Genomic DNA, 26,596 nt, shown 5'->3' with positions numbered 1-26,596 from the left:
GTACACGACTATAGTGCAACTTTTCAACGTCAGATCTAGAAAGATGAAGTAACCTTTATTTTTCCAATTTTTAATTTTTTTTTTAATTTGTTTTTATGTTAGGGGTGGGGGTGGGGGGGGGTGTGTGGGGGAGTATTTCTGTTGCTGAAGGTGGTTTCGCTGGGCCTAACAGACCCAGATCAGCAACAGGTGCCCAGCCCAAGCTCTCTAAGAAGACGAGGAAAAACTCCCAATGACCATGTGAACAATCTCATGGACATGGGAAGAAACCTCGGGAAAGGCAATTCAAAGAGAGATCCCCTCTCCTCGGATGGCTGGGTGTGCGTGCAAACACGCAATAGTAATTGCATATTTGTGAGTAAGTCTTATCCCCCAAAAAGTCACTTTCTGGGGGGGGGGGGGTAAAAGTATTTAAACCCCACAGGTGAAGAAGAGCCAAGCATAATTTCCACCAGATCCGTATGCCGTCCGGACGCTTCAGCCGATCAGATATGCAAGGTCACCACTTGCATCTCATCTCTTCTGGCCTCAGATTTGGAGGTGCTGACTCCCATCCCAGCCGCTTCACACTTGGCTGCAAACCACCCCAATGCATGCTTAAGATCATGGCGTGATGGAGCCAACAGAACCACATCATCTACAAAAAGCAGAGACTCAATTCTGATGTCCCCAAACCTGATCCCTTCCTCCTCCCAGCTGCACCTTTAGATCCTGTTCATGAAAATCACAAACGGGATCGGAGATAAGGGGCAACCCTGGTGGAGGCCAGCACCAAATGGGAACGTGTTTTTCATGCCAAGTATGTGGACACAGCTCCCACTTTGATTATACAAGGACCGAATGGCTCGCGGAAGCGACCCCGGTACCCTGTACTCCCAGACTCCCAGAGGGACACGGTTGTAGGCCTTCTCCAAGTCCACAAATCACATGTAGACCGGATAAGCAAACTCCCGCGACTCCTCCAGCAGCCTTGCAAGGGTGAAGAGCTAATCCACTGTTCCACAGCCCGGACAGAACCCGCATTGTTCCTCCTCAATCCAAGGTTTGACAATTGGATGGAGCCTCCTTTCCAGCACCCTGGAGTAGACTTTCCTTCGGCGGCTGAGTAGTGTGATACCCCGTTAATTGGAGCACACCCTCCAGTTCCCCTTTTTGAAAATGGGAACCACCACCCCAGTCCGCCACTCCGCAGGCAAGTTAACCTTCTGCCTTCGAAGGATCTGCGCCGATCTGGTGGAAATTAAATTGTAAATCCTCACAACTATACAAAAACTAATGCATGTCTGTGTGGTTTTTTTTTTGGCACAGTCCAACTTTTCTTTGGTGGACAGGGCCGTAGAGCATTTCGATGGAATGGAAATGCTTGGGGAGATCTCAATCATCCCTTAGAGTCTCCTGTTCTTTCTCCTTTGCACAACCCCCCTTATTTTGGTTATCCCTCCTGAGTAGCATTTTGGCAGTTTTCTCACATCCGGAGCCTGCGGTGCCGCTGTCACTGGCGCAGTCCACGCACATGGACTGGAGTACCATGGCGAATAGCATTTTGCGGGGACCGGAATGCTTGGGGAGGTGTCCATCATCTCAGGAGGCTCTGTCACTGGCGCGGTCCACGCTTTACGAACTGGTGTACCATGGCGAATAGCATTTTGCTGGTACTGGAATGCTTGGGGAGGTGTCCATCATCTCAGGAGCCTCTGGTGCCGTTGTCACTGGTACAGTCCACGAAACCGTTGGTCCTGGTTGAGCCCCTGCACTGGAGTCCAATGCTGCAAGGCATTTGGCAGGGAGGGATAATTTCAGTGATATGTTGATCATCTTCAGAGCCTCTGGTGTCTTCCTCACTTGCGATGTCTTTAGAAATCGAACTGATACGATCAAATAACTCGCCTGAAGATATAAGCTCCCAGAATTCTAAAAGATGACATCATAAAGTGAGACGTGTGACGTCACTAGATTCCATCATGGATGATTCTATGCTTTGTTGCATCATGACATTCCATTCCTCTTCACTCTCTTTTGTTAAAAAAAAATAATAAAAACTTTATTGGCATGAACAAAAACATGTTACCATGGCAGCGTACAGAAGATTCTGCATAATACATTTTATATATGCAGGCAACATGGGCTGCAAAAATAAAAATTCAGCCGCTTAAAATAAACAAAAACACTGTAAAAAATCAATAACAGTTTGAGTGTATGCCATTTTTGGAATATCTTCTGCATGTTGTCTTCCACAATAATTTATAAAGGCAAGGCTAGACCTGGAATACAGTATAAGTATATATACATATATATATATGCATGTGTGTGTGCGTGTGTGTGTGTGTGTGTGTGTATTTTTTCAATTTTGTAAATCAAAATGATAAATTGATCAATCAATCAATATGTTCTCCCTTTTTCAAGGAGGCATACAAGAAAACTTCCCTCTCATATTCTAGGGAACACATGACTGATTTACAAATGGTTGTTGTGTGGGTGAAGGAGTATTTTACCATTTCTTCCATTTTCACATTTTCATTGTAAGGATATGACTAAAATCAAAAGATTTTGTCTCCCATGTTGCACATCATCACCCACATCAAACGGTAAAGGAAGCACCGTTTGCCCTACTTGTTATGTGTGTGTGTGTTTGTATGTATGTGAGAGACAAAGACAGTATGCAGTCAGTGTTGTAAGATGATGCAGCTCTGGTGGTCCACACTGTTGCTCTGTCTTTCTGCCAATGCTGGTATGACTACTTGCTTTTCTTAAAAGACTTTAAGAAGAGTTTGCTATGTTCGGATCTGCCTGCAGCAATGTTCAAGAGGAATATTTTTAAATTGTGCAAATTAGTTTCAGTTGCTGCTTCCTGAAATACAGTGTAGATGGTTAGTGGTGTATTTAAATCCTCTTATCTGACAGTTTGTCTCTTTTCTGACAGAAAGCGTGGTGTGGCAAGAGTCTGGCAAGAAGGTCACCTTCAAGTGTTCCTCTTCGGGATGTCCTCGCAGCATCGAAGGGTATGATGGGATGTTTCTGTATCTGTATCAAGATGACAAGGAGGGAGAAGAGGTGCTTTACTATTACTCTGATCCAGAATCAGCTGACAAAATCAGCCCGCGAGTTAGATACACAGACCGGATTCAAATCAAAGGATCCCTGCAGAACCACACTATCACCATCAGCAGACTGACTGTGGATGACTCTGGTGTCTACCAATGTGTCTACACGAGACTCCCACATGAAGTGCGATACAGCAAGTACATACTTTTTATAAGAGGTGCAATTTTTTTCTTTTCTTTCAAAATTTTGAAGTTGTAAAATAAAGTTAAACCTGTGCTACAAATGTTATCACTGGATGAAATGCTGCAGGAACCTTAGCATGAAGACATTGTATTTTGGTGTAACCCGTTGTCGCCTTTATTTCACACAGGAGCGGCGCCATGTCCCACATCAGTAGAAGCGCCTTGTGCCCCTTCCAGTGAAAAAAAGCTACCTTTCCTGTTAATCATCATTGCTGCCTGCACCATCACTATACTGATAACCGTGATCTTCATCCTGATTATCACCCCGAGGGTGAGTTCAGATCTCTCTATACATATAAGGGCAGGACAAAATGCACACATTTTAAAAATTGAGGGTGGAGTGTCTGCTTGGTTTTCCCAGAAATCTACACCTGTGCATCACTGCAGCGGACTGATTAGCTGTAGAAGCAGCTCTGCCAGCTTTAGTGGTGGTTAGACTTCTGCAGATATTCGCTCTACATAAACACACTTATAAGTTTTTCACACTGAATCCAACCAAAACCAAGGTTGCCTCAATAAATATAATTTTTCTAGGTCAGAAAAGTTTCCTTGAATAAATAGAAATACTCTGATTTTTTACTGGGTTGTGAATGATTAAGAATATAGTTTTTAATTAAGGAAATGGCTTTGTTGTTCATGCCAATGTTAACTCTTTGAAACCTGAGCAAATGAGCAAAGCAGCCTGCTTTGAAGACAGCAGACATCTTGATGAGTTTGTATTGCATTTTAGATTCAACTGTTGACAACCGCAAAGTCCAGTGCAAGAAAAAACAAAAAAAAAAGTGTTTTAAAGTGCGGTAAGATAGTAGACCTGCCCAAATTCTGTTACACATCAATGGATATTTTTGTACACTTTTTACAACAATAACCATGTGTAACCCGGTCAAAAACATTAAAATGACATAAGTTAAAATAAACAAGTTAATTGCACAGTAATTTACAGTTATAGTTAAAAAGAGTCTTAAGTTCATAGTAAATAAGTTCATGTTTAAAATGACATTTAAGATTAAAAAAGTAAGTTAAAGTTATTCATAAACAGAGAGTGAGTACTGGGTAATATTATGTGTGTATTTTAAAAAAAATGCATATGTTAATTGTGTTGTTTATAATGTTCGTGAAAATGTTTATCTATACCTGTGTAGAGGCAGAAGTACAGTTCATGGTTATAAATGCAGTTCATATGATTAAAATGTGTTAAGAAAATGCATAATTCAATACTGTAAGTACAGAGGGGTTTAATAATTCAGAATTTCATTTCTAACTTTATATAATGGTTAAAAAGGTTAAAAAGTCTATTGGAATTCATGTTTTCATGTGATTTCATATGTGTTGATAAAAAGAGTACTTCCCCTTTAAGACGGCATTGAGTGGCCAGAGCCTTTGTTTTTATCGTGAGCGGGCAGTCAGTGCTTGGTAGCTGGAGAAGCAAACGGTTTTCTTACCTCGTCTTTAAGTAATTACTTGCAACAAGTGTGTTAGCCAGCCACTTCCTGTGATTTTGTGGAAATAAACCTGGAGATTTTTTATATTTTTTCTTCACAACAAAAAACGTTTCCTGAGTGGATTTTGTGGAACTGCACAGCTGAGCTACAGACACTGCCTGTGGAATGCAACTTCTTGCTAGCAATAGACTGATGAGTAAGCCACTGCAAAATCTCAAGCTAATCAAACCTCTACAACCTGAAAGAAAAGCACGAAAGAGACACATATGGTTTATGAATGTATTTTTATTTTGAAAGGGTGATGTAAAGAGAGGGGAGAGGGAGTCGGAGTGAGGAAGGCGGGAAAAAAAACACGGAGGAAAAGGTGAAGTAAACAGACTGTTAGTGAATGTTGTCCCCAGAGTCGTTTTGGTGTTTGACAAGGACTCTTTCAAAGGCTATGTGGTGACTTCCCTGGAAGTTTTGATTGGATTACTCAACAGGAAGAACGAGAGAAAAGTGGAGCTAGCTGCTGATCAAGTGGCTGCTGTTCACGGACTTTGCTAACAAGCTAGCGGCTAGCAACCTCGTTGGCAACGGCTGTGTGGAGTGTGTGTGTGTGCAGCTGCGGAGCGACAGAGCCGAGCCGAGCGGATCGTCAGCGGTGGAGACGTGCCGTGTGGGACCGTCGGCTGCGGAGGCGAACTGCAGCGGGACAGTCTGCCACTGGAGTTTCCCTTCTTCCATGCAGATCGTCTCTTCACCTCCCCTGCTTCAGCTGTTTTTCCACCTGCCTGAAATTAATGAGTTAATGTGAGTCATTCCATGAAAATGGCACAATTTGAGTCCCTCTCACCTCTTATGGTGTTTTTCATCTATTGGGTCACCAAACTTTATATCTAAACAGCTTTACATATACATTGAAATACACCCTTTAATACAGTGTAAAAAAACTGAACTAAATTTTATCTTTTTATGAGAAATAATACAGTTTTTTTTATTTGACACCACCTATTTTGTCATGTCCCTCATGGCCTTGATGAAAGTTTACTTTGAAAATACCAAATAAAACTATTTTTAAAAAGTCAATAAATTTTGATATCTGCTCTTTTGCTGGTAAAGTTTATTTTTTTCAAATTTAATTGTAAATTATTCATTGAAATCACAATTATATCTGTACCCGAGTAACCCCTCAACCTCGTTACACGAATGATCCCACCCCCATAAATACAGTGGTGTGATCCAGAATTCCGTATACATCAGGAAGTGACATCACTGAAGTCTTTTGGACAACAGGACCACAGAGAAAGGCAAGTTGCTCCCATCTTTTCCTTTATTTTAGTCAAATTCAATGACTCAACATCGTAACATGAAAAAAAGAAAACTATTACTTCTGAAAAAGTTTTTTGTTATTTCATGAATATATGGTGATTTTGAATTTCATGCATGCCATGTGCTCTCTGTCTGGTATTCACTACATTGAGCAGCGGCCATTTTGTTCAAACATCTCAACCCCCTCACACTCAACCCCGTTATGTGTTTGATTGTAACGGGGTTGTGAGATTGTGATGGGGTTGAGATTTTAATACTTTGGTTGTTAAATTATCAAATTATTTGAATTAATTATTATTATATTCAATCAACATGTCTCAAGAATGAACTGATCAGAATCTGGCAGTCGAAGGTCAAAGGTCAAGGTCACTGCCCCTTCATAAAAGATGATTTCAACCATAACTCAAGAATTCATACACTCAAATTTCACACAAATGGCTCATAGGATATTACGACTGAGGATCAGGGCCATTTTGAAGAAAAAAAAATGTCCCGATTGTCCCTGGTTGCCAAGGAGGCTGCCTGTGCGTGCTCTCACCTATTTTATATTTTGCTGGCAAAATGTTAATTTCCGTAATATAATGCTCCGTCTCGTAAATGCATGCATCGTGTTTGGTCAAACCGATTCTTCTGGCTGCATCAGGATGATATCCTCTGGTACCTGTTTGATGATGTCCTTGAACTCATTCCACCTCCACAGAATGTAACAAAGCGCCATGTGGAAGTCTTGAAAGAGGTGTGGAACCGACTCACAAGATGAATTCATGAAACAAAAGGCACATTGATGCATATATACAGACACACACACTGATGCAGGCACACACATGCAGAAACACTCTGACATGGACACAGACACAGGCGCTGATACAGACAGACACATTGAAATCGTTAACTGTTTGATTATTATTGTTATTAGTTCAACCAGTTCATCAAGTTTAATTGTATGCTATCGGAGCAAGGATGAGGTGACTTACACCTCATGAGGCTCTCTTATGCCTAGACACACACACACCCACCCACCCTCACATACACTCATACACACACACACACACACACACACATTATGTTGCATTTGAGCAATTCACTTTCCAATGTTAGTTGTTAATATGCCGTTGTGGTTGTTTTTACTTTAGATTAATAAAACTTAATTCTACTGCAATTTGTATCTGGTGTCCGTCCTGTGGTTACAAAATGAGATATAATGCTAATGGAAAGTCCTATACATTGAATTTGAGAGTAAACAACTGTTTATATGTAAAGCTGTATTTGTCCCTTCAACCCCGTTACCATCTTCAACCCTGTTATGCTAATCTCAACCCCGTCACACCTACATTTTCATAAATTATTTTCTTAAAATGATGAAGAAATAATTTAATGTTTGCTGATTTGTGTCTAAAATATTGAGCGCTATCATATGATCATTGATTTTGATTACAATTCTTAGTTAAACTAAATTTTCGATGAAAAATGACAAGTAGCTTTCACTTATTGTTTACATTTCAGGATTTAAGAGAGTAAAAATGTGCGATTTTATGACATTTTTCTATTTAAAATTATTGAATTAGTATGGGGGACATCTGATTAATGTGAAAATATTGATTTCTTTAGAAATACATTTTATGATAATATTCAGAGAGCAGCCAAAGTGTCCATAACGGGGTTGAAGAATAACAGTCACCACATCTTGTAAAATAATGAAATAATGATCAATAATAAAAGAAAACTAATGCCTGAGATGGGAAAATGCATTTTTCTGATAGTTAAATACATCCTTAATGATGTGGGATATACATACAAATAATACATTTTGGTAAAAAATGTGAAAATATCCAAGTCCAATTTTAACCATTCTCATGGAATGACTCATATCTGGAATAAGGTACCTTATCTATTTTATTTTGCCTTTGAAGTAAAACAGCCATTGGTTTTGGGCTGCGACGGACCCGAGCTGCATTCAGGCCTGCATCGGTAGAACTGGGTATTTGGACATTTATTTATTTCATCTTAGTGCCGGCTAGTTTATTTCATTGCCCCCCACCCCCCCCACCCCCACACACGTTAAAGGTGTATTGTGTAATTTTTTCTTATCATTTGAGAAAAAGTCTGATTTAAATGTGTTTACCTGCTTAATTTCACTTTTGAGTAAATAGTTCATTTTTTGTTTAAACTAAAACAATTGTGGTCATTGACTGTGATATTTTAAGTTCATCAAGGTAACTAAGAAATCTAAAAACTGTTCAAATAGAGACATAATTTAAAAAAGTATTTTGGTTTATTTTAAAAGTGTTTAAAGTGGTGCTTAAAAATCTGGTTTATAGGAGAAGTTACACAGTATGAAGAAAAAGAGCTCAGGTTAGCCACCTCTCATTATAGTAAAAAGACACTAGAGAGGCACTACACATGTTATCATGTCAAACAATGTTTCTCTGAGCATTTTTTCTCTTCTCTTATAGTCATATTTTCTTTGCAGGCATTGTAGCTTTTCCACTCCTTTAACCTTTTTTGAACCATTTGAATGAGTGCATGGACCACCATTAGCTGCCACTGAGAAATAGAGGTCGCCTTGAGGGGGTTCTCTCCCTTGGTTTCTGTTCCTTTTGGCTGGAACCTCCGTGTCTCTTGATTTGTTCTGTTGATTGTTTGTTTGTTTTCTTCTTCATTTTCAGAGAGCCATCATGAAGGGGGTTTAAACCAGATAATTTACCAATATTGAATACAGTCTTGCCTTAATTCGGTATTCAACTTTCTGGCGTCCTTCATATGCTGCGGTCTTTGTTGAACGTTTTGTTAGTTATGTTATTGGCCGTAACAACCAACAAATAACCCTAGACAAAATAGTTATATTTGAACCAACACATACTCGGCACAGTTCTGTTTTCAGGCTGCAAGGATGCAAATGAGAACTCTGTCCCCAGATTATTCATTAGACGAAGCAGTCAATGTACACCACTATAGTGCAACTTTTCAACGTCAGATCTAGAAAGATGAAGTAACCTTTATTTTTCCAATTTTTAAAATTTTTTTTAATTTGTTTTTTTAATGTTAGGGGTAGGGGTGGGGGGTATTTCTGTTGCTGAAGGTGGTTTCGCTGGGCCTAACAGACCCAGATCAGCAACAGGTGCCCAGCCCAAGCTCTCTAAGAAGACGAGGAAAAACTCCCAATGACCATGTGAACAATCTCATGGACGTGGGAAGAAACCTCGGGAAAGGCAATTCAAAGAGAGATCCCCTCTCCTCGGATGGCTGGGTGTGCGTGCAAACACGCAATAGTAATTGCATATTTGTGAGTAAGTCTTATCCCCCAAAAAGTCACTTTCTGGGGGGGGGTAAAAGTATTTAAACCCCACAGGTGAAGAAGAGCCAAGCATAATTTCCACCAGATCCGTATGCTGTCCGGACGCTTCAGCCGATCAGATATGCAAGGTCACCACTTGCATCTCATCTCTTCTGGCCTCAGATTTGGAGGTGCTGACTCCCATCCCAGCCGCTTCACACTTGGCTGCAAACCACCCCAATGTATGCTTAAGATCATGGCGTGATGGAGCCAACAGAACCACATCATCTACAAAAAGCAGAGACTCTATTCTGATGTCCCCAAACCTGATCCCTTCCTCCTCCCAGCTGCGCCTTTAGATCCTGTTCATGAAAATCACAAACGGGATCGGAGATAAGGGGCAACCCTGGTGGAGGCCAGCACCAAATGGGAACGTGTTTTTCATGCCAGGTATGTGGACACAGCTCCCACTTTGATTATACAAGGACCGAATGGCTCGCGGAAGCGACCCCGGTACCCTGTACTCCCAGACTCCCAGAGGGACACGGTTGTAGGCCTTCTCCAAGTCCACAAATCACATGTAGACCGGATAAGCAAACTCCCGCGACCCCTCCAGCAGCCTTGCAAGGGTGAAGAGCTAATCCACTGTTCCACAGCCCGGACAGAACCCGCATTGTTCCTCCTCAATCCAAGGTTTGACAATTGGATGGAGCCTCCTTTCCAGCACCCTGGAGTAGACTTTCCTTCGGCGGCCGAGTAGTGTGATACCCCGTTAATTGGAGCACACCCTCCAGTTCCCCTTTTTGAAAATGGGAACCACCACCCCAGTCCGCCACTCCGCAGGCAAGTTAACCTTCTGCCTTCGAAGGATCTGCGCCGATCTGGTGGAAATTAAATTGTAAATCCTCACAACTATACAAAAACTAATGCATGTCTGTGTGTTTTTTTTTTGGCACAGTCCAACTTTTCTTTGGTGGACAGGGCCGTAGAGCATTTCGATGGAATGGAAATGCTTGGGGAGATCTCAATCATCCCTTAGAGTCTCCTGTTCTTTCTCCTTTGCACAACCCCCCTTATTTTGGTTATCCCTCCTGAGTAGCATTTTGGCAGTTTTCTCACATCCGGAGCCTGCGGTGCCGCTGTCACTGGCGCAGTCCACGCACATGGACTGGAGTACCATGGCGAATAGCATTTTGCGGGGACCGGAATGCTTGGGGAGGTGTCCATCATCTCAGGAGGCTCTGTCACTGGCGCGGTCCACGCACACGAACTGGTGTACCATGGCGAATAGCATTTTGCTGGTACTGGAATGCTTGGGGAGGTGTCCATCATCTCAGGAGCCTCTGGTGCCGTTGTCACTGGTACAGTCCACGAAACCGTTGGTCCTGGTTGAGCCCCTGCACTGGAGTCCAATGCTGCAAGGCATTTGGCAGGGAGGGATAATTTCAGTGATATGTTGATCATCTTCAGAGCCTCTGGTGTCTTCCTCACTTGCGATGTCTTTAGAAATCGAACTGATACGATCAAATAACTCGCCTGAAGATATAAGCTCCCAGAATTCTAAAAGATGACATCATAAAGTGAGACGTGTGACGTCACTAGATTCCATCATGGATGATTCTATGCTTTGTTGCATCATGACATTCCATTCCTCTTCACTCTTTTTTTTAAAAAAAAATAATAAAACTTTATTGGCATGAACAAAAACATGTTACCATGGCAGCGTACAGAAGATTCTGCATAATACATTTTATATATGCAGGCAACATGGGCTGCAAAAATAAAAATTCAGCCGCTTAAAATAAACAAAAACACTGTAAAAAATCAATAACAGTTTGAGTGTATGCCATTTTTGGAATATCTTCTGCATGTTGTCTTCCACAATAATTTATAAAGGCAAGGCTAGACCTGGAATACAGTATAAGTATATATACATATATATATATATATACATATATATATATATATATATATGCGTGTGTGTGTGTGTGTGTGTGTGTGTGTGTGTGTGTGTATTTTTTCAATTTTGTAAATCAAAATGATAAATTGATCAATCAATCAATATGTTCTCCCTTTTTCAAGGAGGCATACAAGAAAACTTCCCTCTCATATTCTAGGGAACACATGACTGATTTACAAATGGTTGTTGTGTGGGTGAAGGAGTATTTTACCATTTCTTCCATTTTCACATTTTCATTGTAAGGATATGACTAAAATCAAAAGATTTTGTCTCCCATGTTGCACATCATCACCCACATCAAACGGTAAAGGAAGCACCGTTTGCCCTACTTGTTATGTGTGTGTGTGTTTGTATGTATGTGAGAGACAAAGACAGTATGCAGTCAGTGTTGTAAGATGATGCAGCTCTGGTGGTCCACACTGTTGCTCTGTCTTTCTGCCAATGCTGGTATGACTACTTGCTTTTCTTAAAAGACTTTAAGAAGAGTTTGCTATGTTCGGATCTGCCTGCAGCAATGTTCAAGAGGAATATTTTTAAACTGTGCAAATTAGTTTCAGTTGCTGCTTCCTGAAATACAGTGTAGATGGATAGTGGTGTATTTAAATCCGCTTATCTGACAGTTTGTCTCTTTTCTGACAGAAAGCGTGGTGTGGCAAGAGTCTGGCAAGAAGGTCACCTTCAAGTGTTCCTCTTCGGGATGTCCTCGCAGCATCGAAGGGTATGATGGGATGTTTCTGTATCTGTATCAAGATGACAAGGAGGGAGAAGAGGTGCTTTACTATTACTCTGATCCAGAATCAGCTGACAAAATCAGCCCGCGAGTTAGATACACAGACCGGATTCAGATCAAAGGATCCCTGCAGAACCACACTATCACCATCAGCAGACTGACTGTGGATGACTCTGGTGTCTACCAATGTGTCTACACGAGACTCCCACATGAAGTGCGATGCAGCAAGTACATACTTTTTATAAGAGGTGCAATTTTTTTCTTTTCTTTCAAAATTTTGAAGTTGTAAAATAAAGTTAAACCTGTGCTACAAATGTTATCACTGGATGAAATGCTGCAGGAACCTTAGCATGAAGACATTGTATTTTGGTGTAACCCGTTGTCGCCTTTATTTCACACAGGAGCGGCGCCATGTCCCACATCAGTAGAAGTGCCTTGTGCCCCTTCCTGTGAAAAAAAGCCACCTTTCCTGTTAATCGTCATTGCTGCCTGCACCATCACTATACTGATAACCGTGATCTTCATCCTGATTATCACCCCGAGGGTGAGTTCAGATCTCTCTATACATATAAGGGCAGGACAAAATGCACACATTTTAAAATTGAGGGTGGAGTGTCTGCTTGGTTTTCCCAGAAATCTACACCTGTGCATCACTGCAGCGGACTGATTAGCTGTAGAAGCAGCTCTGCCAGCTTTAGTGGTGGTTAGACTTCTGCAGATATTCGCTCTACATAAACACACTTATAAGTTTTTCACACTGCATCCAACCAAACCCACCTACCTGCTGGAAGGTTTATCCCTTTAAGATCTTCAGTTCACGTGCTTTTTTAATAGCAAACCACGGAGCACTGTCTCTGCAGGATGTGTGTGCAGCTTCTCTAAACTCTTTTTACATTTTCTCCAAGGTTGCCTCAATAAATATAATTTTTCTAGGTCAGAAAAGTTTCCTTGAATAAATAAAAATTCCCTGATTTTTTACTGGGTTGTGAATGATTAAGGATATACTTTTTCATTAAGGAAATGGCGTTGTTGTCAGGCTTAACTCTTTGAAACCTGAGCAAATTAGTTTGATTTTTTTCCCCTCGAAAATATGGGGAGAAGGCAATGGGCAACTTCATATGACATGGCCCAAAAATTATCAAGAAATTAGTAAAAAAAAAAAAAAAAAAAAGTTAGTAAGAAATATTCTTCAAAATAATTTAAAGAAAAGACCCCAAAAGTGCTGAATATAACATTAAAATAAAAATGCAGATCATTTTTTCCTTAAACATATAGAATTAGAACAATTATAAATATACTGTAATTTTGGGGAAATGTTTTCTATATTTTATATTTCCATTTTTTAAACAAAATTTCAAGTCATTTTCTGGTTCCTTTTACTGATTTCTTGCAATATGCAGGACCTTTATTTAAGTTTCTCACTGTGTTTTTTCCAATGTTTTTGAGAGAGATTAAACCAATTTCCTCAGGTTTTAAAGGATTAAAGAGCCTTTAGCAGGTGTCTGAACACAGCACATGAAAACTCACACCAATCCAGGTCTCAGAGGGTTAAAGCATAATTTGCTTTGGGAGGGAATTTAATTCAGTCTTCAGTTTATCTACATTTGGTCTTAAAATGTTTTAAACATATAGACTGTATTTTTCCAACATCTGTATAAACCTTTATGCGGTCATACAGTAATATTTCACCACCAACAGGTGAAACGATGGATGGTCAGCAGAGGAACAACAGCAGCCGGTGCCTTGCACGTCCCTAGTGATAATGTGTATGAAGTTATGACCAAGAACAGCCTCTGCCCACCTTAGGGGCACTCATCTCCAACACCAAGCCCCTATGAATGCAAATAAAAGATTTCTTTTACGTGCATACACATGACCATCCTTTATCAAAGGAAAGGAGGTAAATAAGGTCCCTAAATTCCTCGCGGCAGCATCCTTCAAAGTCACACACCATTTGACTGTTGACGAAAACAATGTGCCTATCTTACATACATTAATTTTTTCTTAATCTTATCATAGTAATAGGATTCATGTGGATAAATCTGAGTGGGCAAGAGAGTCAGCATGAGAAATCATTTCACTTTAATGACTGGTAAACTATTTTCCCTTTTAATTTGAACTCCAACTGTGGTGGTAAAGGAATATTTCTCACTGGGTTGTCTGTGTTTCACTGTAGAACCTGACATGTTAATCTTATTGAAAATAGTCTTGGAAACAGATTGCCTTGAAAAAAGGAAAGTAAATATACTATAAATCTTAATATATGTTTACTTTATATCTAAGTGTTAAGTTTAGTCAACATTAAGTCGAAGTTGTTGCAACTTAAAAATGATAAGTGAAATTACCTTGTTCTTTATAACAACTTCAGTAAACAAAGTTAGTCTGACTTAACTTCATTGTGACAAGGAGGATTTTGCCAAGCAGAATTCAGATATATAGCACATAAAATTTGATTTACTGAACTTGCTAAACCTAAATATATAACCGAAAGATTTATTTAATTAATTTGTCATTTATACAACAACTTGATAAATCTTACCAGTTAGAGTTAATAGTTAATAAGATTAATAGTTACATTTACCCACATTTTGCAAAGCAGTTGGTTTCTTAGATTTTTGAAGTAAAATCAACTTTTCAGATTTTACAGTTTTTTTTTATAGCCCGCATGAAACAACAGTCAGAAGTGTCAAAAGTGCACCTCTAGTAGTCTTCAGTCTTTAGAAAACTGTAATTTCGCCACGGCAAACCCACGTTATTAACCGGGGCATCGCAGTGAAGGGAAAAGTGGCACTTATTACCCAGAGCCACAATAGAAGGGGGTCCACAAAGAGCCAGGAATAAGAAGTTTTGTTTTTTTTTTACTCAGTATTTAGTGCTATAATTTAATTAATTTGGCTAAAAAACATTGGCTGAAAGATTGAATTTTGGATTAAAAATAGACAAAGCCCTTTCAAAAACATAAGATGAGGGTGACCAGCAGCTTATCAGGAATTGACCCAAAAAATATTAATATAAGACATTATTAAAAGCTACAAGAAAATACCTGAAAAACAAGCCAAAAAACCCCCAACAAACAACAAAGCAAACAAGAAAATGACTTCAAGAAAATACTTTAAAAAATATATAAAATACATGTTTACAGCTAAACACTGGGTCATCATTTTTTCAAAAGTGTATTCATTATTGTAAATGTATCAAATTCACATAATTCTTAATATTAATTGTTGTTTATCAACATTTCTATTGAAATGTTTGTGTGTTTTCTTTTCTTTTTTTGACTGCTGTACATTTAGGCGATAGAGTAAATGCTATTTTAATGTTATTTCCTTGGGTTTGGAGGGTTTTATACTCTAATAATTTCACATAAAATGCAGGAAACAATCAAAGGTGAGTGTTAAAGCAATAATGAACATACCAGGAAGAATGATTAATGAAAATGATTAATTAGTATCTGGTACAGGAGGGTGAAAGCAACATAACAGGTATAAGCGCTCAATTTATGAATTTATATTTATTATTGTTTGAATTTACCATGAAGCATGATTAGTATGTTTTTGACCTTTGTAGCTACTTAACAGGTGCAGGTGAAAATCTGGGGCGGATATTCTGTGAAACAGTTGCGAGCGAGTACATGTGGGCACAAACCACAAACTTAACACCGGGGGGCTGGTGGTGAATGTGTGGGTGGTTTGCATGTCTGACTGTAGAGTTCTCACATTACAAGTATTATTCAGTCCGTATATCTATGATGAGACCTGATAGGCATGAAGATAAAAAATTGTCAACATCAAAATGATAATGCTGAAATTAAGTGTGTTGGTGATGCTAATTTTAAATCAATTTAAATGTTAATTGTAATTATCACTTTTAGAAATCTAATGAGTAATATGTTTTCATACATTGTGATCATACATTCCTTCTGGATTGTTTTTTTTTCTCTTCCTTTTTTCTGTTATATTCTTTTTCTTGTGTATATGATGTATACTTATACTGAAGCATTTACATACACATGTTTGTGCTGTAGCATCAAACTTCATACTGGTTTCTCTATGATGTCAGGTGTTTGCTTTGACAACAAAGAAAGTTTTATTTGCCTATGTGGTATTCGAGCATGCATGATTTGCTAATGTAGAATATTCAATAAATTTTACAACGATCAACTGGATTTTAATTTTTATTTTAAAACACAAACTTATCTTACTTTAACTCCATGTCAACGCTATGTTTCTGTCAAATATTACTGCTTATGTTTTCATTTGATCTAATTTATGGTTTTGTGAGACGTATTTTGTCAGTTGAGGGCAGGAAGTGCGTTTATACTTAACCGCATGCATCACCAAAACAAGGCCTGACAGACGTCACAATGATAATAATAATGTTTCCTCTTGATTCATTTAATAGAATCAACTGTTGATATCTTATTTGTTGCACTGAAAACCACAGGATGGGAATCACATGACATTCAGGCCTATTCTGTGGTATTTGCACCTTCAGCCGCTGACCCACATAACATGTTGGTAATTGGTGTGGCTGTGAGTGTGTGCGTCTTTAAAGGAATTCATACTGAAAGATGGCCACAGGTAATCTGAGCTCACTTCCTGATCATTGTTCACCCAAGCTCAAAACAACCATTTTTATAAAGCTACCTCTATTTGGTCTGTGTACCTCCTCTGGCAGCTGTATGTCTGCTGTCTATGTCGCCTTTTGCCTCATCTTTTCAGTCTTGTGCTTCTTATGCCAGCCTCTGCCTTTTTTGATTCATTAATTTATTTATTTATCACTGCCAGCGTGCGTATGTCTTTATTCAGTAATTATATATGATTAACCCAAATTGGCCCGTTTTTCTTTCAAAAACACAGGTAGAACGCAATGAGAAACTAAAAAAGTGACCCAAAAATAAGCAAGAAATAAGTGAAAAGGACACGTTAAAAAAGGAAAAACAAAAATAATTAAAATAACAAAAAATTAATAATATCTTTGTATTATAATGCTAAATATGTAATTATGATAATCAGCCTATAAATTTAGTTGTTTTTCCCTTGCTGTTTTTCTTTTTTTCCCCACCAAAAGTGTTTTCCTAGCTTTTTAAAAATATTTTTCTAAATCCTCAAGTTTCTTGCAACATTTCTCACGTAATTACTCAGTGGCCTTTCCTGCATGTTTTGGATAGAAACTGTACCAATTTGCTTAGAGATCAAAGTTTTAAACACTGAAAGGTGACTGAATGCAGCACAAGAAAATTGATGTGGCTCCAGGTTTCAAGGGATTAAAGACGCACATAATAAAACTGCACTGTAGTAGTTAATCATCAAGGGTGAAAACATGTTTACATATATGTACATAGTCCATCCTAAATCTTAAATGCTATCATTTTCATTTTCAAGTATTCAGAAAAAAAGACAAATAACCACTAATAGGACAAGAAAAACTCACACAATGTTGGATTAATTCGGTTTTTGAATGTTAACTTCTCTGTAACATCAAATACGGACTATTAAAAAACATCAGAGAGCCACAATGTTGATTCAGGTCTTGGCATTAAGGGGCGGGTCAGACTGGGCCCCGCCCATATGACGTCTCTGGCCGCCCGGATGACGTGCAAGTTTTCAAACTGGTGGGCTAGAGATTTGAGCAGGTATGTGAACTAAAAAGAAACTTTACAGTGGCAGTATTGTGTTTTAAATTAAAAATGGATACAGGAAACTGGTTTTAAATCAAGGACGTATCAGGTGAGCGAGCTGCAGCTGCTAATGAGCCTGCACCTGCTGCAGCTAGCCGAAAAGTTGCAGGTGCTAGCGCATTATTAGCTTTGAAAAACGTTATCAGCACACCTAAGGAGTATGCTTTAGTCACGCAAAGCTCAACTAATTCGACTCGAAAATGACGTGACCCTTACATACAAGGATATCTGCAAGGACGGTGTGTTTAAGGAGATTCCCTTCCCTGAAAAAACGGCGTCTTCAGCTTTATTAGCATCAGCGAGGAGCGGAGCCGCACAGCCTGGGTGAGTCTGTTTTTACCTTTATCTGGTGTCTGCTGTTCCTTGCTGTACATTATAGTGTTGTTTCTCTGTGTTGTGTGTGTATTTGTGTGCCTGTGGGCAGCTGGTTAGCCATTGTAAACAAAGCTGCTGCTGCTGTGGTGTTTTTTTGGTGTGCATTTATGTACCTTTACACAATGGTTTGGGCCATGCTGCTGCTGAATTGTGCCACTTTATGCAGTGTTGCTGTTTATATGTGCCCATACCTGCGCATTTACTCAGCGCTGCTGGTCCATGTGTTGCTTTTTGCGTATTTAAGCGCAGCAGGCGTCTTTATGTAATGTTGATTGTTTGTCATGCTCAGCCGTTTTTTAATCAGTATTTGCGCCGCGCATATTAAATTGTGCGCCGTCTTCTGGTAACCTAGAATGCACCTGTTGAAACTGTGCTCCTGTCCCCATCTAAATAACACGCTCCCTCTCTAAAGATATGCCCTGGTGCGTGGGCTGTGTTGATTAGGGGACAAGTCTGTGTTTTTACCTTGGATACACACACTGTAGTTCATTTTGAGATCATGTATTCTCAGTAGAGCGCCTAATATCCTGTTTATCAGCAGAACTGCATACTTGTGCAGACATCTTCTTACTGTCCGATGCATGTGAATGCTGGAAATGACAAAATCATTACAAGTACAACACTGAGAAAAAAGCCCTGGGTACCAAGTACAGAACATGTAGACTGTTTCCATTTGTGCTGATTTGCACAGTTTTGTCTCCACTAAAGGAGACGCAGCGTCCTCTGCTGAAGGAAGAAAAGCTTACAGCACCGGGTATTCCCAGGCGGTCTCCCATCCAAGTACTGACCCGGCCCGACCCTGCTTAGCTTCCGAGATCAGACGAGATCGGGCGTGTTCAGGGTGGTATGGCCGTAAGCGAAGGAAGAAGAAACACACAGGGTATTTATAGCTGGTAAAACTCAATTTACATTGCCAAGACCGTTTAATAGGGTTAACAATTATTTATATTTTTCATTGAGTCAACGTATCACGTGAAAAAAAAACGAAATATGCTTTGAATATTGCTTTTTCTGTATAGTTTGATAAATAAAATAAGACCTTACAATGAAATATTTTAATCTCGAAAGGATCTGCCCATAAATCTCTCTCTCTCTCTCTCTCTCTCTCTCTCTCTCTCTCTCACACACACACACAAAATAATAGTAATGCAGCTATACAAGTGGAAAATGTAAAAGCCTTTTGATATTGTATAAATATAGTAAGAGTCTGGGAAATTTGAATAACATTTTGTAAAATATAGGGGCAGATATTGGTCCCTGAGTTATGGCAGAAACTTTGTCATGTCAAAGCAGAAAAAGCACCAATAGCACCATCCGTTTAGATGCAGCAGGTAAATACATGCATGTATATACAACAGTCATAAGTGTTATTCTTTCCACATCTGCTCTTTCTGCTAACACAACTGAGGTGATGTTGACATAAGATCTTTATGTTCCTGCAGAACAACATCCATGTTTTTGTTGCTTTTTTTCCCATTTCTTGCTTCCCAGTGGAGACAGCAGCTGCAGTATTGGCAGCCTGTAACCACAAGAGAGCAGTATTGGACAGTTGTTTTACTGCAAAACACATAAACGTGTCACTGGTTGTATGATAGTCTGCTTTAATCACAGATGTGTACATGTATAATGAACACCAAGTAAAATAAAACTTTGTTGCTGAACAGCAGTGCTGCATGCTCAGTCAGGAAGTGTATCTTTTGATAATTGTTTAGTACATTTTTTATGCAAGAACATGTCATGGTTTCAGCTTCATAGATATAAGGACTTGCTGCTTTCACTTTTTTTTAAAAATTAGCCTATTGTGTTAGTAATGTTTTCTTTTTTTCACTTTTCAGGACTATTAACAGATTATTTTTACAGTGTGATAATAGTATTTTTACTCAGTAAAAGTTTTGAACACTTCTTCCTCTTCTGCTGCTGACACAGTATTTACGCTACAGCATGAGGCATATTTTGTCATTGCTGAGTTTTTTTTATTTCTCTGTAACACCATAACTGACACTCTGGAAAATCACATCTACTTTTTTCTTGGTGTTTTCAACAATAGTAAATAGATTTTTTTTTTAACTTCAACTTCTTCTTCCTACTTTCTTATTTTTTGTGCATCTCTAAGTTTTGGGCATGTAGCAGAGTGTTTGCACACGGCACAACACCTGTCTTTTATATAGCGTGTAGGGGGCGTTACCTATGCTACTTGGTGAGTTATAATTGAGTGGATTCATCAGTCAGCACAACTGGATCAGGTATGGATCGTTAGGAACGTTTGGTGCATTTTTGAGTTGACTTCTCTTATTTTTTCCTCAAAGTTAAGATAAAATAATAGGTAAATGCAAGATAATGTTGCTGCATTAGGCACATTGTCTGCAAAGTTGTATCTTAGTAAGTCAATCGATCAAGCAAAGTCGCCAACTCACAGTTTTTTTTCTCAAAAACTCATATTATCCATAAGTTGAAAATCCGAGTGACTATCCATGATAAACGCATCTGCAATGCAAACGATGAGAAGATATGAACTACCGCGAGAAGGGGTGACACCAACGCTGTTTTCTTCCTCTTATAGTTCATTACCTAAATTCTATTTTATTTTTTAATTAATAGTCATTAATTTTCGCTATATTTATTTTTCTTTGTCCAATTTGGCTCCGTGCGTAAAAGCGCATCAGTGGAACCCCCCGCGCTCACAGTTATTTTACCATGGTCGTGCGGTCTCGACACTCTCAACTAAAGTGCACATCATCGAGCTGAGCGGATCACACGGCATTTCTGCATCTGCGCTGCCTGCAGTCACACCGGGTCATCACGCACTTGGAGCGAGCCGCGTAAGAACAAGTGCAGAGAAACTGAGACAACAAAGTCGACTCCAGTTTTGTTTTTGGACGACGGAGCAGCGTCAGGCGGGCAGTCCCGGCTTTCCCGTGAGGACCGAGGTGCTGATTTTTACTGACGATTGAGAGAAGTGGACCAGCAGCAACGCCAGAGCATGAAGAAGACTCCAAATTCAGGTAGAAAGTGTACTAAAAGTATACTAAAATACACTTACTGCAGTGATGTTAGGTTGCATCACTTTGACTTATTTAGCCAGATATCATATGATCTAAACTATGCAGAAACGTGATTGTAAGTATTAATTATGCATGTAAAATGTGACCTACTTCTGGAGCATGTGAGCCAGTGTTTTTGCATGTTAAGTTTTACAGCAGAAGCTGTATATGGATACAATTTATGAAATCATTGTGTAGTTTGGATGAATTTCTGCAGAAATGTATGTCTGTTTGTCTTGAGTTGTCTTTTTCTATCACATTCCAACTTGCCAAACTCTGTCACTTTGCCTGCTCTGTTGTTTTGGGCCAGTTTGTTTTTCGGCTGAGTGTGCAGCACCCAGGGGAGCACCTCGGGGTCCCCTGGCTATTAAAGTCTGATGTGCATCATCATCTGTCCTTCTCAGCATGACCTTCTGTATGGATGCACTGGCCCCCTCAGGCTGCGCTCTCTACATGGACTCATACTGCTGCTGCTATGAGTGTGTGTGTGTGTGTGTGTGTGTGTGTGTGTGTAGCTTTTACACACATTGCAGACGTTTGCTTGCTCATGATGTCAGTGCTTTTGTGCGCTTAAGTTTGCTTCTGTATTGTTGTACATGCATGACACAGTATAGTGTGTGCTTGCGTGTGTGTGTGAGTGTATGTTATACAACACATCTCTAGCTTTGCTTGGGCCCCATCTGTGCGTTCCCCCTCTCTCAACATTTAGGAACACAGGAGAGGCTCTGGGGAAAAAAATAAAGAGATTAAACAGACGCAGAAATGTGGCACAAGCTGATGCTGCAAAGGCCTGTGTTGAAAACGGCACAAATTTAGTAGTGGTAATTTATTTTGGTACTTATGAACTAATTTCCAAAAAGAATACACATAAAAAGGAATAAATAACAAGAAGGCAATATATTTAAAGGAAAAAAGCTAAGCTTATTATGCATACCCTTTTTCTGTAGAACATACTAATGAGCGACCCTTTCGCTACAAGTTTTAGGTTATACAAAACCAAAATAAAGTTTCAAATGTATCAGCCTTCCTCAGTTTTATAGCATATGTGTTTAAGGAAAAAGCTTGTCATGTTCAGTCATGCTACAAAAGACAACGCTTATATCGACATCTGTTTTTAAGTTGTTGGGTAACTTGAAAGTCTTTCACTGGGTGACCAATAAAATTGCATGTCATTTCATCATTTTCTTTTCAAAGATGAGTGTGATGATAGTGTGTTTTTGACATTCCAGTTGGGTGGCTATGCAAGGCTAACATGTCATTGTTTTTTTTTTTTATTTAACCAGGTTCAAACTTGAGACTCAAATGATTTTGCATTCAACTCCCCACTGCCAAGTCTCAGATCCTTATTCTTTGGACTTAAACCACAATGAATTCTAAATCTCAAACATTACACGTGGTATACATTTGATTTTCTGCCAAAATTCAGATTACCATAGTATTTAAACTTGAGTAGGCAGGTTGTTTTCTGGAAAAGCAAAACCAACAAACAACTCTGACTTTGACCTTCAACCACCAAATTCTAAACAGTTTATTCTTTAGTCCAAGTGGATGTTTGTTCCTCAAGGCCCTCTTCTGATGTTCACAAAGATGAAACTGATACAAAGTCATGGTGACCTTGACCTTTGACATTTGACCACCCAATTCTAATCTGTTTATTGTACAGTCCAGAATGTGTGTGCTACATCTGAAGAAGAACCCTCAAGGTGTTCTTGAGATATTGCGTTCACGAGAATGAGATGAACAAGGTCACACTGACCTTGACTTTTGACCTGCGACCAATAATTTTATCAGTTCATCGTTGAGTCCAAGTGGACATTTGTATCAGATTTGAAGATACTCCCATTGGTGTTCTTGAGATACCATTCACATTCACGAGAATGGGAATGGATGGACTCAAAAACATAATGCTTCCAGCCACGCCATCACTGGACAGAGTCATAAAAACTCACAAGACTTAAAAAATACGACTACCTCCTGCAGCTCTTTCCTTTCTTTCCCAAGCCCCTCCCACCAGACAAGCATGGTCATATGGAGGAGCTTCATACAGTAACCTGTGCAGATACTAGCCTTTCATTTCAGTCATCCTGGATGTAATTCTGATCCCAAAGCCGTTATTTTGCATCAATTCTATGTGAGTTACTGTCCTGTTTACTTTGCAAATATGTGGGTTTAGAAAGTACTTTAAGAGGACACACTGTGATTTGAGACTTTGAGGCTGATCTTGGCACATGTTTAGTATTGTTTATTGTCAGACTCTTTTGAGACTCTCTGTTTGATGAGTCTGTCTTTCTTTTTGAGTTGCTCTGCAGTGTAGGCAGTTGTTGCTAAAGAGGGTATAGCAGCTTTTACTACTGTATTTTGCGCCATTAAATCAGACTTTCAGTGCCAAGAGGAGGTGTAGAAGTCTGGTTTGGCAAAAACAAACCCTGCCTACTTCAGCTTTAGCCATGTACGTAGATGTACGTAGCAACTATCACAAACACAGCGGCAGTCTGGAGCCGCAAAGAATTACTGCTTGACCTTTCAAGACTGAGAGGTCAGCCTTAGAGGGACTGGCCAGTTTAAGAAGTCTTATCACTAACTGTCAGTCTCTATCTCTGGAGATCCTCACTGTTGCACCTGCACTGACATAGCACAGCTATACAAACACCTTCAAACTGTTTGCTGTTGCATTTATCCAGCAGCCGAATTGTAGCTAGGTAGGTGGTCAGACTTCTGATGAGGCTGAAAGTGGGCATAGTGGCTTAAGGTGTGTGTTGGTAGCAGTTTTCAGAGGGATTTACCACAAAGCAAGATTAGTGTCTTATCAAGGTATGTTGAGTCTAAATCCAGAGTTTTCTGTCCTGTGAAGGTGGCTCCCTTTTAACCTGAGTTTTGGTTTGAAATCAGCTGAAAAGCGTCATTCACAGCCTCTTAGAGTAGCATCCCTCCATAATCAGTGTCAGTGTGTGAGTGATACAAATTCTCAGCTGAGAGAATATATATATATATATATATATATATAGATATGTATATATATAGATATATATATATATATATATATAGATATGTATATACACACACACACAAATACAAATAATATATTCTGTTTTCCTGAAGTTTGTTTCACACTGCTGATATATTACAGCTGATAGATTAGTCTATTGGTATATTGGTATTTATCACCGATAATATTCAATCAGTAAAATTAATTTCACTTTGATTTGTCAAAAAACTAAAATGATTTTTATGTCTCCTTTTTTATGGAACAGTGTCAGACCTCAATGTAGTTCTTGATTATAATGTTTAAATCCACTGCATTAAGGTTAAAGTTTCAGTGCTGCAGAATGAGCAGCTGTCATGTTAGAAATGACTGAGTGAGAAAATAAATAGGCCATATTAACTTGTGCATTCACACAATTAGTAATTTTCGACCAACATTCTTAAAAGGCAGAGCAAATTCTCTCTGTTGACTGAAAAAGGCAGAGTATTTGAACCCTGAGGTTTTTATGTACTTTGATCATTAGGTCGGCTGGTAGTCTGATCTCTCTTCAGGGAAAGACAAACAAAAAGACGGGGCAGCCACACTCAGCTCAAGGCCCATAGTAACTCCAGCAGTTTCTCCACGCACTATCTTGACCTCAAGGTGTCAAATTATCTTTCAGGCTGGAGCATTTCATGGCTGAACTGACAGAGAACCCAATTAGCAATACCATATTGTGCTTCCTAATGAAGGTGCTTGTAATAGGGAGACCATCACGTCTACTATCTGCCAACTTATTCCAAAAGTGCAGTTGCAGATGTTTGAAAGTTGTGCAAATGTATAATTGAGAGCAGCTATTATGAGCTAAAATGGTCAATACAGACCAAGAACTTTGGGGGTAATTGCCTGTATTTTTAATAATTTGTTTGTGTGTGTTTTTTTTCTTCATTCTGTGTCCTCTCCTTTTTGCGGGTCCGTGAACGCAGCACAGACAGAGCTCACCATGAGATCTCTTTTTCCTTAGCAGCAATTTGAGGAGTTTGAGTCGCGTGGTGGATAACTGTTCTGTTGATCTGGTCAGAGTTGATCAAATCGATGGTTGAGAAGTGCAGCTGCTGCAAACTTTTAGACCCAGTGCAATAAATGGTTAAGTTTCATTTTCACTGTGCCCAGAGTATGCTCTGCACTCCGAGAGTGTTGTGCAATCATTAACTGAACAGTAGATATATTCCTAATGAACGGTCCAGCTCCAAAAATAGAAAATCAGTATGTGGCAGCAGATGTTTCAATTGAGGCGGGCACAATAAATTAATGTGTGGGAAACCCTGATATCGAATCCCTATCAGCATATGTTATCGTAAACATGTTTGATGTATTTTTCTTTGAGGATATATGCATAGAAGCAGTGCAATACCTCAGTAACAGTCTCCAAAAACTACATGCAAATACAACTTCAAAGCTCTGTCTTTTACCCCACATGTTCTGGGATGAGTGCATTAGATCCATGTTTTCTCCAGTCACTCAAGCTTAATTTCACCCTCTGAGTGGGAGCATTGTGTCGTCCCACAGATCACCAACAAAAATATGTTGGCTCTCATTTAGGAAAGTCCTCTGAGACCCGGAGCTTGTTGGGCTTAATGAACTGAATGTACCCAACGTTGTTGTATAGTTTCAAGTAATGTGACCCTGAATGAACAGGGAGACCCAGCGGAGTAAATGCGCTGTTCTTCCCCCGTTTTTTTCTTTCTATCTTCCTACGCATGAGAGATCCCAGTCAGCTGTACAATATATTCTCATGGTTGGCTCATTTTACAAAACAGGCTCATCCTCAGCTTGAATAGACTCCTTTGTGGCGAACATTGGCTGGGGGCTGGTTGTGTGGATTTTGATAAGGAGGTTTAATAAAAACTTAAAAAGTGTACTTGATGTTGACTTGTGGATGGAACTGACAGATGTAGTGTTTTTAGGTTGCCATGTTACGTCCAACAACGTCATATAAAACATTCACTAACCACCACAATGCTGAGTGTCTAGGGGAGGCATTCTCATCTGCCAACTTTACAAGGAAATGGCTAATTGTTACAATGACTCAGCATCTCAGCGCTGTGCTGCACACTCGAGGGGGTGATGGACAGGATTTAGCCTGCCGGATTAGACGTAGTGGGTGACGTGCATACTTTAGCCCACACACACTAAAATATTTGACTAAGCTGAGTTTTTTGAGGGAATGTCAGACTGGGCATGTACTTCTAATGAGATTAATGCAAGTCCTATCAACTGGGACTAAAAGGAAAACCTTGATATTTCACATGTGTTTGTGTCTAAGTGACTAATGGGAATAACAGTTTAAAAAAAAAGTCCATTATTGCACAAGAGCACTTTAGATAGCAGCGGCAAAACAGACTTTGACGGAACCACTGAGGGCATTTTTACACTGTCAGTTTATGTCCACTAAAAGTGCTCGCTTTGCCACTGACAGGCTCAGATTATTATCTGTGTCTGACAACATCATGCAGAGGATCACAACAGAGATAGAC

The 26,596-nt window shown here is 39.4% G+C and overlaps 3 protein-coding genes and 1 non-coding gene across 5 annotated transcripts in view; 3 read left to right on the top strand and 1 right to left on the bottom strand.

Annotated features, from left to right (window-relative positions):
• The first annotated feature begins 2,363 nt into the window (after positions 1-2,363).
• Positions 2,364-5,143, top strand: LOC148189915 (uncharacterized). The gene is made up of 3 exons (XM_088075570.1): positions 2,364-2,728; positions 2,921-3,259; positions 3,413-5,143. The coding sequence occupies exons 1-3, from the start codon at positions 2,677-2,679 to the stop codon at positions 3,718-3,720; spliced, it is 699 nt and encodes a 232-aa protein (XP_087931696.1). The 5' UTR covers positions 2,364-2,676; the 3' UTR covers positions 3,721-5,143.
• A 6,292-nt stretch (positions 5,144-11,435) lies between these two features.
• LOC148189914 (uncharacterized) lies at positions 11,436-16,161 on the top strand. The gene is made up of 4 exons (XM_088075571.1): positions 11,436-11,718; positions 11,911-12,249; positions 12,403-12,545; positions 13,700-16,161. Exons 1-4 carry the CDS (start codon positions 11,667-11,669, stop codon positions 13,805-13,807), a joined length of 642 nt encoding a protein of 213 aa, XP_087931697.1. The 5' UTR covers positions 11,436-11,666; the 3' UTR covers positions 13,808-16,161.
• Positions 16,162-17,849: 1,688 nt separating this feature from the next.
• The window catches only part of septin9b (septin 9b), a 102,676-nt gene continuing 93,929 nt past the window's right edge, over positions 17,850-26,596 (top strand). Inside the window, exon 1 of one of the 2 annotated variants that reach the window (XM_088075569.1) lies at positions 17,850-18,005. Coding sequence is in view for 1 of the 2 variants with exons in the window: in XM_088075568.1 (XP_087931694.1) it covers positions 21,037-21,058 (22 nt within the window). In the remaining variant the exon portion in view is untranslated. Of the gene's footprint in view, positions 18,006-20,830; positions 21,059-26,596 lie in introns of those variants that run through there. The other variant, XM_088075568.1, reaches the window with a different exon arrangement.
• LOC121940029 (5S ribosomal RNA) lies at positions 18,796-18,914 on the bottom strand. Its single transcript, XR_006105564.1, has one exon. It is a non-coding gene; the product is annotated as a 5S ribosomal RNA (ribosomal RNA).

Source organism: Plectropomus leopardus, chromosome 3 (assembly GCF_026936395.1).
Source record: "Plectropomus leopardus strain MGB_pleo_1.0 chromosome 3, ASM2693639v1, whole genome shotgun sequence".
In the NCBI taxonomy this organism is placed as follows: domain Eukaryota; kingdom Metazoa; phylum Chordata; class Actinopteri; order Perciformes; family Serranidae; genus Plectropomus; species Plectropomus leopardus.
Note: the sequence above shows the minus strand (reverse complement) of the source record. Positions and strands in the feature narration are given on the sequence as shown.

Bases quoted from the DNA above. Each gene is read 5' to 3' on its own strand.
- LOC148189915 (XM_088075570.1), top strand. From the start codon at position 2,677: ATGATGCAGCTCTGGTGGTCCACACTGTTGCTCTGTCTTTCTGCCAAT. The intron at 2,729-2,920 runs GTATGACTACTT...CTTTTCTGACAG, and splicing joins CTGTCTTTCTGCCAATGCTG to AAAGCGTGGTGTGGCAAGAG. The intron at 3,260-3,412 runs GTGCAATTTTTT...TATTTCACACAG, and splicing joins GTACATACTTTTTATAAGAG to GAGCGGCGCCATGTCCCACA.
- LOC148189914 (XM_088075571.1), top strand. From the start codon at position 11,667: ATGATGCAGCTCTGGTGGTCCACACTGTTGCTCTGTCTTTCTGCCAAT. The intron at 12,250-12,402 runs GTGCAATTTTTT...TATTTCACACAG, and splicing joins GTACATACTTTTTATAAGAG to GAGCGGCGCCATGTCCCACA. The intron at 12,546-13,699 runs GTGAGTTCAGAT...CACCACCAACAG, and splicing joins TCCTGATTATCACCCCGAGG to GTGAAACGATGGATGGTCAG.